This window comes from Mauremys mutica, chromosome 4 (assembly GCF_020497125.1).
Source record: "Mauremys mutica isolate MM-2020 ecotype Southern chromosome 4, ASM2049712v1, whole genome shotgun sequence".
NCBI lineage: Eukaryota > Metazoa > Chordata > Testudines > Geoemydidae > Mauremys > Mauremys mutica.
Window position 1 is genome coordinate 87,330,511 of NC_059075.1, and position 13,703 is coordinate 87,344,213.

Below are 13,703 nucleotides of genomic sequence, written 5' to 3' on the forward strand. Positions count from 1 at the left end.
TTTTTAAACTGATGATAAAATGTATTATTCAATGGGAGCCTTTTGTAAAAGAGGTCACCATTAACCTTTTCACAGTTGAGTAACATTAAAGATCTTCTTGGTAATTCTCCCTCTCCCCCTTTGTTTCCAGTCTTTGAAAAATGACGAGGCATCTGCCAAAAGTGATGTGCAGAAACTTCTGGAATTAGGCCAAAAGCAAAGGTAAGAAGCTACCTCCTCTTTTCATTCCTGTAAACAGATTGGAAACTGTAAGACCATGGAATTCAGTCTTTCCTTCGTTTGAACCAGTAAGCACAGCACAGTAGGCATGTCCACTAGCAATCGGCCATGACTGTTAAACAGGGGAAGGGAGGAACAATGTAGGATTGTTTCTGCTACACCTGAAATATTAGCTGATATGTGACATACTTTACTTCATAGTTGGTCATTAATAATATTCACAAGGGTTAATATTAGAATTAGATATACATCAAGGAAATTGGGTTTGGTTTTGCAGGATAGCTCAGTGCTGGAAACTTATTTATTCAAGTCAACACATTTCTGTGCTTAGTGAATTGAGTGCCTTATTGAGGCACCATAAATGCGCCTGATTTTCAGAGAGTGCAGTGATCAACAAGTTTGAAAAATCTTTAAAGCATCTCAAATTAGAAACCCAAGAATTGAGGAACCTAAAATAACTAGTTAGTTTTAAAAATTGCTGGCTTTGGAGGTGGAGCATGGGTTCAGATAAAACGCATGAAACCGATCACCTAGTTTTGAAAATTCTTACAGGGTAATCTGTGACAAGAAGTAAAAGAGAATAAATTTGTTTTTTTTTTGGGGGGGGGGGAATATTCATGTCAAATATTCACTTGAATCTAGTGAACTGGAAATTTTCCATGACAAGGGGGTGACAGATCACCATCCTTAGTCCTAGCTCGATACGCAATGACAGTTCACATGATTCTTATAAATGGAGTTGATCTGATAAATTGATATGCCAATATAATTTTAACAAGCAGACCTAGCCAATAGGGGGATTATTTTCTCTGAAACAGTATGATGTGTTTAATACATGTATGTGTCTCAGTTCTATCACAATAAAAATATACATTACGAATTAATCAGATATGGCCAGTCTAGGTACAGCATATATCCCTTTTGTTGTCATACAGAGTAACACTTGAAATCCTGTAATGATTTTATTGCTAATATTTTACCCAGTAGTAGTTTTGTAGCATATATTAAAATTAGATGGCTAATAGGGAAGGATTGTGATGAAATGATTTCCCAATCAGCTCTTAAAAAACAAAAAAAATTGGGGCCTGTTTCAGTGCCCACAAAAGTCAGTGGGGAGTCTATCCATATACTTCAATGGGTGTTGGATCAGACCTTCACATGCCTTAGAAATGCCAAAGACAGATATTTCTGTTTAAAGGGGGACATTTTAGACCTGTCTGAACTGTGGAGTAGCGGGGTTTAGTTAATTAACGTTTCTAGAGAACTTTAAATATGCAAACGTCTATATAATTGGACACAATTAAAACATCACTATTTACCACTAGTAACTATCGTGTAGAAAATCAGACACTATTTTTTTATCCTCCCGTTTCTCATGTAGTAAATGTTGCCTTGAAAACCCAATATTAGCTGCTGTAATTGCTAAATATTCTTATCAACAATTTTTAACCATGATGATATTAGGCAGTGATCATCACACCTTGGAACTTTTAATAAGTGAAAAGTAATGTGTTCTTTGCAATACATTAGTAATTATATAATGTCATTAAAACATAATGAGATGATAAAATTATGATGCAAGTTGACAGTATCATTGTTCAGTGGTTCAAATTTGCAAATGGTCTCTGAAATATGCACCTAAAACATTTGTGGTTTCATCTCTTTGTGCGTGAAAATGATGCCTCTTTTTGTGGATGTATATCAGCAAACTACATGGTCACTGCCCATGTATGTGAGTGTAGTTAACTATTTTGTGGATGCAAACAAAGGTTTTTGGGATGCACAAATGGACACACCCATGTAATTTACAAAAGTATTTTAGAACCCTTTTGGAGAATTGACTCTAAATCTTCAGTCTTATAATTTGCTCTGTACATAAAGGCTACATCACAAATCCTTCACCCATAATTCAGTTTCTGTGATGGGGTTTGACAAGCATGCAGCTTCCATGAAGTATTCACATCAGTGAATTAAAATTGTTAATAAGCTATTTAGTCAATTTTAAATATGCCTGTTTGCAGATGAGAATATGGAATAAGTCTTTCTGGGCAAAAATGGGTATTTCTCAGCTGCACGCACCATTTTGTTCTTTCCATTCCCCTACACAAGACTCCACCTCAGTTCTGTCTGTTTGTCCACCCAAATGGAATGTCAGTTGTCTTTCCAAAAGAAATATGTACTGAGTGTACAGCAGTGTGCTTCAGTGGAACAGTTCCCAGACACAGATTATGTGATACATGCAATGGGCTAATGAACAGCTTGGATTTTTCAATTGCTTCCTTTTTTAAATCCAGGCTTTTATAACACTCTTCGAGAAATGCTATTAAAACCAATATTGTGGGTACTCAAATGACTGATAATTACAGACTCACTGGAATTGGGTTCCACAGAGGTTATGGAAGTCTAGAAGCCCCTATTGACAACATGACAAGGAATTAAAATTGGCATATAATTAACACAATGGGTGCACCTGCTATGATATATACCTTTCCCAGAGATTGTGTATCTAAGAATAAACCCAGACACTTCCATCTGATAAGCTGTATATCAGCATAGATACGTATCTATCTTTACCTTGTCGTAAATCATTCTGTTAGCCTCCTCTCACAATTTACCTAATGAAGGGCCTCATAGAATATAAGGGTTGTAAGGGACCTCAGGAGATCATCTAGTAAACCCCCTGCACAAAGCAGGACCAATCCCCAACTAAATCATCCCAGCCAGGGCTTTGTCAAGCCTGACCTTAAAAACCTCTAAGGAAGGAGATACCACCATCTCCCTAGGTAACCCATTCCAGTGCTTCACCACCCTCCTAGTGAAAAAGTTTTTCCTAAAAGCCATGTTTTATCTGATATCATGTTTTATCTGCCAAGATCCTGAGGTTGTACCCAATCTGCAATAAATGGAGAAGAGTGTAGCTGCCCTCCTGTTGAACAGAAAACCAGCTGGATTAAGATGCTAGGACCCATCATCACTTTGGGTAGCCTTTCAGCATTAAAGCCACAATCTACTTCCTTCATAGAAATGAGGACTGCATTTGCCTTATGGGCTGCACTTTCATTAAGCCTGTTATATAGCATGAATCCAATAAAGTGTAGGGTGCCAGAATCTCAGCTATCAGAGGAGTAGCCGTGTTAGTCTGTGTCCACAAAAACAACGAGGAGTCCGGTGGCACTTTAAAGACTAACAGATGTATTTGGGCATAAGCTTTCGTGAGTTAAAAACCCACTTCTTCAGATGCATGGAGTGAAAATTATAGATGCAGGCATAAATATACTGACACATGAAAAAAAGGGAGTTACCCTACAAGTGGAGAACCAGTGCTGACAGGGCCAATTCAATCAGAGTGGATGTGGTCCACTCCCAATAACTGATGAGGTGTCTCAATACCAAGAGGGGGAAAATTGCTTTTGTAGTGAGCCGGTCCCTATTCAAGCCCAAATTAATGGTGTTACATTTGCAAATGAATTGTAGCTCTGCAGTTTCTCTTTGAAATGTTTTGACGTTTTGAAGTTTTTTTGTTGAGGTATGGGTACTTTTAATCTGTTATAAAACGTCCAGGGAGATTGAAGTGGTCTCCTACTGGCTTTTGTATGTTACCATTCCTGATATCTGATTTATGTCCATTTATTCTTTTACTTAGAGACTGTCCAGTTTGGACAATGTGCATGGCAGAGGGGCATTGCTGGCACATGATGGCACATTCACTTGCACATCTACTAATGTGGTATATGCCATCATGTGCCAGCAATACCCCTCTGCCATGTGTCAGTATATTTATGCCTGCATCTGTAATTTTCACTCCATGCATCTGAAGAAGTGGGCTTTTTACCCACGAAAGCTTATGCCCAAATAAATCTGTTAGTCTTTAAGGTGCTACTGGACTCCTCATTGTTTTTGAGAATCTCAGTTGATACAAGATGAGGTAGCACCATTGACTTCAATGAAGCTGTGCAGATTTACACCATCTGAGGATCTGACCCTAGTGTTCATTCACCAGAAGTCCAACTTTAATCCCTTCACTTCTGACTTCTGTTGTAGTTTTTATGCTGCAGTAGAACATGGTTGTTTCCCATAGTGGTTCAAGTTCTGTTACTTCAATGTATTGTTTGTGTCATTTTGAAGTGTTAACTATGTCTATATTAGACAAATTGGAAGTGCTGCTGCTGTTGGCTCTCTGGCTTCACCAGCTGTTTCAAGCACCGTTTCAGTTAAATCTGCACTACCCAGAACTCCCAAGGTTGCTAGCACCGGTGTAGATGAGGACTAATATGGTAGATGAGCCAGCAACTCAGGTACTTCGTGCCTCATCATGTACAAAGCTCATTCTACACCCGTCAAGCAGTCACTGGGCTAAATTGTCTCCTGCACCTGAGCCAAGGCAGGCAGGGGTTCCAGCTTCCTGATCCTGAGGGTTGATTTGTGCCAGTGGCATCCCTGATAATGCTGTTAGAATGTTCTAAGATATGTCACTCTTGTAGCAGCACCACAACCCTTGCAAATGGCCTGTGTTAGGGGTGAAGGGAGTGGCTAGCGTAAGACTTGTATCAGACCTTATTGTGCTAGAAGGGAATTCTTACTCCACATAAATCCTCTATATGCAATGTGTTGCCAGTTTGTGGTCCCTTTTCACTTCCTGAGCAATGCAAAGGGGCTGGATCTCAGTAGCTAAACTTTCCAATAAATCTCTCTGGGTTTTTTTGGGTGGCGTTTCTTTTAAACAATTAGACAACTCCTTAAAAGATCCCAGTTTATCATTTGCTTTTAGAAAGAGAGAACTAGGGGCTTAGGTTTACCAGCTAGAATTTCTCTTTTCTTTAAAAGCAAATATAAACAAAGTGTCATAGACAGTAGTATATTTCCTTGTTCAAAGTGCTTCTCTTTCCTTTCTTCACTGTTACAATTCTTTTCACTAGAAATTACACAATTAGCAGATGTTTTGCACAGGAGAGTGCTTGATAGATACAAAAGGTAGCTACTTACCATTTTTATATATATTTATATAAAATTTCTTTTTGCATCAGCAGTGGAGTTCACTGGACCATTATGGCTTTAACAAAACACATAGATGCAGCACTCCTGGTTGTTATGCTGCATAATTAAACGAGTCTGTTTAACTAAAGTAAACAAACAAACAAAAAAACCCCACCCCCATATTTCCTAATGGAAAGTAGTGCTGAAGTTTGTATTGTTTCTTTTCAATGATCTAGGGAAGAAATGAAATCTCTCCAGGAGGCCTTTCAAAAGCAGCTTAATGAGGCAGCTGAGAAAGCAGAAAAACAGCAGGCTACTGTGAGTGATTCTCTGTCCTTTTTTCTGTATTCTCTTTTGTTTCTTCTGTCTTTCTACTCTCCTCTCTTGTGATTTATTTCATTATCTCAAATATCTTTGCATGACCAAAGTTATAATAATTTATTGATTATGCACAGTGCTTTGATGACTAAGAAGACCTTAGTCCTTGCTCTAAGGAGGCTGCATCCGAAAGCCCTTTATTCTCATGTATACCACTTTATACTGTTATAATTCTATTGACTTAAGTGAAGTCATACCAGATTGAAAAGAGTTTCCATAAGAATCTAATCAGATCCCAAAGGTCCAATCTTAAGCTTATTGAAATCAGTGGGTGATTTGCCCATTGACTTCAAAAGAAATAGGATCTCGGTCTCAGTGTTGTAATCCATGAACTCAGATTAAAGTAATCATTAAACTGTGTAATATTTTTTGGCTAAATCCGCCATTAACCAGGGACAATTGAATCAAACTTTGTGTATTACTGTTATTCTGTTGAGCATAAATGGTCAGATTTTACTACTGCATAGAAAATTACAACCGTTTCTCATTTCTCTTGTGTATAACTGGTTTGCTGCTAGGACTTAAATAAGGAAATGTCCCCTATAAGTGTCAGTGCTTAAATAAACAAAACATCTCTGTAAATGATCTGTCTTCAATTGGTCATCAGGTAACTGAACATTTTAATACCATTTGAAAGCTGTTTTGCCAGATTCCTTGGTTAACGTCTGTTTTCACCCTGGCTGGAAATACTAGTTGATGATTTATTTATTTAATTATTTGGCCATATTTAATTATTTTTAGGCTTAAAAGACAAGAATGAGGTGAACATAAGAATAGGGTAAATAAAAACAGGAATTAAATAATTTTGCAAAGCTTTGCAAACATTTGGCAAAATGTAATTTTTAGATGAAGGTTGATATTCCTCTTATTTGTACCTGAGCCAGATTGTGAATGCTTGTTTAACAAGATGTGGATTTTATTAACTGGTTTAGGAATGATGTTAATAGGAAAATTTCCATTTGGCTTCAGTGGGAGCAAGATCAGATACTGTGGCCCCAATTCAGCAAGGTACTTAAAAGATAGGGTAGTTTTGTGGAAGTCAATGGCACTACTCGTGCTTAAAGTTAAGTGCATGTTTAACTGCATTGCTGAAATGCACCCTATATCCAGCTCATACTATGCTTTTGAAAAAAGAAATAGCTTTGTCCAAATACATGTATGGAAGCATTCTGCTGTAAAGGAGAAATAAAGTGCATTTTATAATCATCATGTACAAGAAAACTTCCAAGGGAATATTTATAATATCAGAAAGTACTTTTTCTTCACTGCTCTCTGAAAGCTTGGGAGGGGAATCCATTCCTTTACAAAGCATTGTATCCTCTTTGCCACATATTTAGGTATTTATTATTGTTTGAGGGTGTGAGTTTTTTTTGTTTGTTTTTTTGTTTTGGGGGAGGGAGGGGGAGAGAGAATGAACAAAACAACAAACAAAACCCCCAACACTTTGCTTTGGGCAGAAGATGAAAAGAATATGCTTAATTTTGATTGTATTTGATTATATTTGATTATAGTATAAAAATAAGCAGGTCAAAATTAGTCCTGCCAAGGTAGTCATGGCAATGTGTGTCAAGAAAATTAAAACAAATTATCTAGCTAATCTAGCAATAGTATTTATATGGGAGAACTGTCCTAAAGTCAGTAGCAAAGCAGAGCACAGGATTTGTTTATCCCAATTCTCTTCTCCAGCCAGTTGAAAACATGGTAGGACAAATTCTGCTTTCAACTACATTGATGGGCCCCCACTGACCTTGATGAAGGGTCAATAATGTACGGTAATAAAGAGGAGTATTAGTGATAGGTAGGGTGACCAGATGTCCCGATATTTGGGGCTTTTTCTTACATAGGTTCCTATTATCCCTCCAACCCCGTCCCGATTTTTCACACTTGCCATCTGGTCACCCTAGTGGCAGGAGTCAAAACACAAACAAAACAAACTTTAAATTAGAATCTCCTGACTTCTTGTTTGTTACACTGTATATGCTTAAGAGCAGTTCAACACTGGTGTAAATTAGTGCATCTCAAATTAGGTCAACAAAGAGGTACCTCTAAAATTTGGAGTTAATTTTACTCTTCAATTTTTTCCTATTTTTATATAAAGTTCTGTCTCTTTTTTGCATTAGCGTTTATCTTCTGTGGAATCTCTTTCATGGTGCATTCAGGGTAGGGTGTAATCCTGGAGTGAGATACAAGGGACAAAATTCTGATCTTAGTTACAATTCAGTGATTCTGCACCACCTCCACCACCTTTGGAACACTGTGGGATCGATCACCAGTGTAACTGAGAGCAGAATTTATCCCAGGTTGTTGTCAACTGGTTAGAGAAGGAGATTGTGACACAGAAGGCTTGGGCTCCAGTCTCAGCTCTGCGAGTGATTGACCTCCTAATGATTTCAAGGGTAGCAAAGTTGAGCTTTTGATATGTGACCCTGTGCAAGACAATTAACCTCTTAGTGTAGCCTTCAGTAAAATGAATTACTATCTGAAGTCTTTTGAGATGATTAGTTGAAAGATGCAATAAAAATGGAAACAATTATTATTACTGTTACTTAATCCTGTCTCCTGACAGTGTTTCACACCTTTTTGAAAGCCAGTTAAAAGATATGGACAAAAATCTGTAAGATACTTTCTTAATACTTGAAGATGGAAGTCTGGTGTGGAGAGTGGGGTTGAATTTAGTTCCGTTTTACTTAACTGTAAGGCTTTATTCTGGTCAAACATGTGTAGGTTTTAGTCTATTGAACTCAGTGGAGTTACTCCTGATTTATACTGGTGTAAATGAGATAAGAATCATTGTTGAATCAAGCCCATAAAGCCTCAAACTGGAATATTTGCAGAAAATTGCTGGAGGAGGGAAGGTTAGAATGCCTGTTCTGTTCTTAGCAACTTGGAATAATATAATCAATCTCCTACTTATTGCATGTTACTCAATTGGTAAATTAGCATTACATATTTTGAACAAATAGAGAACACCTGCCAGAGGGCAATGATGGGATCTGTTAAGTAACTGCAAAATGGTTGTATTTAAGAACCTAAAATAATTAAGTAAATCAAATAATATTTCCACATTATTTTTAATATAATAGATGGCTTGACCTAAATTGGCAGATCTAAATTAACAGCACCATAGCATCTTGAATACATTACTCAAGTGTCCAAGCTTTGCAGAACTTACTATATTAATCCTTTATCATCCACTGGCCGTATTATATAAACTAGGCCTGGGCAAAATTTTATGGACTAGTAGTTTATTCACCAAAAAATGCTATTTTGAGTTGATTGAAACTATTCATCAACTCAACACGGAATCACCAAATAATTTTGATCGAATGAAAGAAATCTAAATGTTTCAGCAAATGCTGTGTTTTAATGGCTTCTGCTGAATAAGCATTAGTTGTACACAAAATAAGCAATATGTGTGTGTGTATATATGTAAGGCTGTGAGTCTGTCAGTCACGGAAGTCACAGATTTGGTGACTTTCCATGACCTCCGTGACTTCTGCAGCGGCTGATGCTGGCTCAGGGGCTGCCCGAGCCAGACAGTCTCTGGGCCAGTAGCAGCAGTTTGGGTGTGTGGGCGAGGGTTCAGGGCTAGGGGCAGGGGGTTGGTGGGTGTGTGGGGGTGGCGCTTACCTCGGAGTGGGGGGCTACCCCTGACATGGCCCTGCAGCTCCTAGGCAGTGGGGGGGGGGCAAGGGGCTCCCTGCTACACTCTGCCCATTCCCCCAGGCCCCACCCCCACAGCTCCCATTGGCTGCTGTTCCTGGCCAATGAGAGCTGCCCAGCCGATGCTTGTGGTGGGACAGGAGCAGCGTGCGCACGAGCCCCTGGCCCCTCCACCACCTAGGAGCTGCAGGGACATGGAGCTGGGTAGGGAGCCCCTGCGAGCCCTGCCAATCCTCCCCCCTCCCCAAACACCAGTGGGGGTCCTGGGCCACCTCCCCCAGCACCTGCAGTGCCCCCTGCTACCCCACTCAGAGCACCCGTAGCTCCCCACTCAATTTTTAGTTCGGGTATATAGCAAAAGTCATGGACAAGTCACAGGCCCTGAATTTTTGTTTACTGCTTGTGACCTGTCCATGACTTTTACTAAAAATACCTGTGACTAAAACATAGCCGTGTGTGTGTGTGTGTGTGTGTGTGTGTGTGTGTGTGTGTGTGTGATAAAATGTATTTGTATATGCTACCTTAGAATTATAGAACCATAGGGTTAGAAGAGATTGCAAGGGTCATCTAGTCTTAACCCCCTGACAAGATGCAGCATCTTTTGCATCTAAACCATTCAAGACAGATGTCTATCCAGCCTCTTTTTGAAAACCTCTAGTGAAGGAGCTTCCATGACTTCCCTAGGCATTTGTCCATTCCCCTACTGTTAGAAAGTATTTCCAGAGATTTAATCTAAAACTGCTATGATGTAGTTTGTCAGGGAACTACCTTTTATGAAGCATGCAGTGTATGACATTTAAAAACAAATAAATCTAAACTGAAATGGGAAAAATGAGGGAAAAAATGAGAGAGGAGGAAAAAGGAAGAAATATGGCTTTTTTAAAAAAAATCCATTATATTTCCCCCATCCTAGAACTTTGTTTAAAGCATCTGAAACAGCTTTCAATTGATTATCTCTTTAGTTCAGTTTTTAGATTAGAGTAATTTATAAATTGTTTTTGGAAAGAAAACAGAGCTTGGATTTGTATCCCATTTTTCAGACCCACAATATTTGAAATAGTTCTCTGTGTGTGTGTGTGTGTGCAATAAAACATTTCACTTTCCATTAATATTATACAATATAAAGTATATTACTTTGTGAACTAAATTGTTCGTGAACTGAAAAATATAGGGACTACATATACTAGAAATTTAAAAAATGACTGAAATCTTTCAGTTATTAGTTTTAATACTGACATTAAGATGCATCTAGCTGGTTTTTTAAAGTAGTGAGTAAGGATAGACTAACAAAGACCTACTCTCAATGATATTCACACACACAACTTTAGGTACATAAATAGTCCTATTCAACTATTTAAATGCATGCCTCTTTCTTCCATCCTCTTTGTAGGTCCGCTACTTCATCTGCTGTCTCAACTACTGTCTTCTTCCAATTTGATCCATTCTCCTTGATACTTAAGTCCTTGTGGTATTGTAAAACACTGGAATGGTTGCCAAATTCCATCTGGAATCTGATACGCATTTCTTTTTCCTTGAACTTCTCTATTCCTGTGTTACGGGATGCTCTACTCAGTGCTGCCTCATGGCAGTTCTGGGGATTAGCTCTGACAGGCTGATGCCCTTTCCTGCAGTTGCACTCCATCTCTCTCTCTCTCTCTCTCTCTCTCACTCCACAGCCCCTCTCTCACTCCAAGAGCTTCTGCTTTTTCTTTGTGACTCAGTCTTCCGGCCAGGTCACTCACTGTGTTTTCCCCATTCTGGGGTATCAAAGTCTCTTCTCACCAGCAGTCTTAGGCAGTCTTCTCATTCACTGCATCTATGGTGCCAGTGGCTGGTAGGGGAACCCAGGCACACCCTCTACTCGGTGTTGCAACTCAGGGACCCTCTATTTAGCAGCGAAGTTCTATTCTCTCCTGAACCTTGCTGCCTTTCCCTGAGCCTTTCCTATCTTTCTGGCTTCTCTCCTGCCCCAGGGTTTCCAGCCCAAACTTCCTCCTCCCAAAGACTAATTGTATGATACCTATCTCTATAGCTCCAAACACACCTCCCTTCTCCCAAGGACTAACTGCAGACTACTTCCCGTGCAGCTCCCACCTGCTCTCAGCTCCTGGGCTTTATCCAGGCCCTTCCTGTTCCTATCCAGCGAGCCACATCTAATTTAATCCCTGCTCCCTGGCTCCTCCTCCAGGGGAAGAGTTAATTGGCCCAGCTAACCACCTTAATCCCAGCAGGGGTTGTGTGGGGTGGATTCCCCATTACATACTGTAACACTTTTTATCTGTCTTCATGATCTTTTTGAGTTTAAGTTGTAATGTGACCACTAAAAAATAGTAACCAACATCTGCTCTTCTTCTGACTTTCACATCCCTCAAGGAAGATGCCATCTCTTAGATATACACACATGTACTGTCTGGTTGACAGATGTATTGTCTGGTGAACTCCATGTGAGCTTGTGAATCCTCTTGTCTTGGAAGAGTTGATTTCTAGAATGCTTGTTCCACAGAGATTCAGGGTCCATTCACCATTATTAGTTTGGATGTCTTTTGTTTTTTGCCCAGGGCTCTTTGCCAGCCAGTAGAGTTCTTGCTGATTTGTGCATTGAAGTCACCTATCATCAGCCTGATGTCATGGTTAGGCACATCATCCAATACTTGTTGCCACTGCTCATAGAATGTATACTTTTCACTGTTGCCCTCTGTATTTGTTGGTGCATGTACTTAGATTATTCTACACTTGGCATGTCTTGTGTGGAGCTTCCCTGTTGTTGTTCTGTTGTTCACTGGCTTCCAAGTCAACAGGATCTTCACTGGGGTGTTTCCAGCATAATTACTACACCTCTTTCATGTGTTCCTCCTCCTGAGTATAAGATTGTACCACCATCAGACAGCATCTTGCTGCTCCCTTCCCATAACGTCTCAATGATGCAAATATGTTCAGATGGTATTTTTTCATTTCTCATGTAACCTGTGCCAGTTTTCCCATACTATACAGAATAGGTACATTCCACGTTGATACTCTTGTTACGGATTTAGTCATCATGATTAGATGTCCTGAGATCTGATCTTCCTTTTGACTTTCACTGAGATCTGTCGTCCTTGGGTTTTGAGCTCCATCTGCACCTATCATCTTCAGGCTTTGTTTAACTTAACTGCTTCTGATGCAGTAAGCTTTTACCTGAGTGGGTCACAAACCCAGCTGCAGAACCCTTATCTTTTATCCAGGCTTGGACCTGGCACTGTTGCTAACAACCGCAGAGTAATTTTATTAGTAGTAAATATAAATAAACTAGTAATACTAAAATATGAGAAACAGTAGTAATAAAAAATGCAAGATTTCCTCCAGAGATCTCTAACCATGAATAACAATCTAACAATGAAAAGCTCAGATCTATCCTGCCTTTTGCTAGAAATATATAGACTGTTCGCTTCATTTAAATAATAGGCATTTCAGGCAGAGCAGAGCCATAATAAATGACCATCTTTTTTTTAAAACAACCTTAACGAATAGCTCTGAAAGCTGTAATGACAAAAATAGAAAAGTTTATCTGAGTGAAATATCTTTTCTTTAAGGATTCAATCCTGAATCCTGCAGAAATTTCCAAGAGCCACCAAGTGGCCTCAGCTCCTATAATATTAATGGCAGTTAAGTGTGCTTAGCACTTTATGGGATTCAGCCTCCAGTGAAGCAAGTTTTCTCTATTTTCTTCAAAAGACAGGGCAGATCTAACTTTTTTTGGAGGGCTGAGAGGTTTAATACCAACAGAATGTATCTTACTCATGGGCCAAATCCTGATTGTGTCAAAGCCAAAAGTTTTTATGTTGAATTCACTGGGACCAGGATTTGGGCCTGAGGGAATAAAATTTCCCCCAAAAATTGATTTTCCCCCCAAATATATATTCTTGTACTGAGAATCTGCCTGCTTTGTTTTCATCCCTACCCAAACTAAACCATTAGCATGATACAACCCACAGAGCACGATCATAACATATACAGAGCTGCCAGTTGTAGCCATAGTAATGAACAATATCCATGCACATGCTGTACTTCAGTGCATTGTTAATTGTTCATGGCTTAACCTGTCCTAAGTGAGACATAAGAAGTGACTAAGCATCCAGCGTGCAAGCTTTGACTGTGCAATAACAATTACATGTTGGTGTTCTTCTGTCCTTCATCTATGATAAATATTCATATAAAATAAATGTCTGATTCTTAGAATTAGATCATTGTCATCTGTTAGGGCATTTTGTATTTCAGGAGGCAGGTTAATTTGGAAATTTCAAGGTCAAAAACCGCTGAGTAAAGGCCAGTGGATGAAAGCTGTTGTTTTTAACAAATGTAATAAACTCTGAAACACTTGTCTCCTGGAGACACAGAACCACAGTCCTTGTTTAACATTGAAAAGTTCACTGGCTTCGAGCTTAATATATTTTCAATATTTATTTTTAATTGCAGCTAGATATCAGTTAAAT

General features: G+C 39.1%; 1 protein-coding gene across 8 annotated transcripts in view; it reads left to right on the forward strand.

The window, feature by feature from the left end:
* Positions 1-13,703, forward strand: part of LUZP2 (leucine zipper protein 2) — a 431,446-nt gene that overhangs the window by 244,204 nt on the left and 173,539 nt on the right. For all 8 annotated transcript variants that reach the window (XM_045012211.1, XM_045012213.1, XM_045012212.1 and 5 more), the window contains 2 exons: positions 131-201; positions 5,430-5,511. In XM_045012211.1, the coding sequence (XP_044868146.1) occupies positions 131-201; positions 5,430-5,511 (153 nt within the window). The remainder of the gene's footprint in view (positions 1-130; positions 202-5,429; positions 5,512-13,703) is intronic.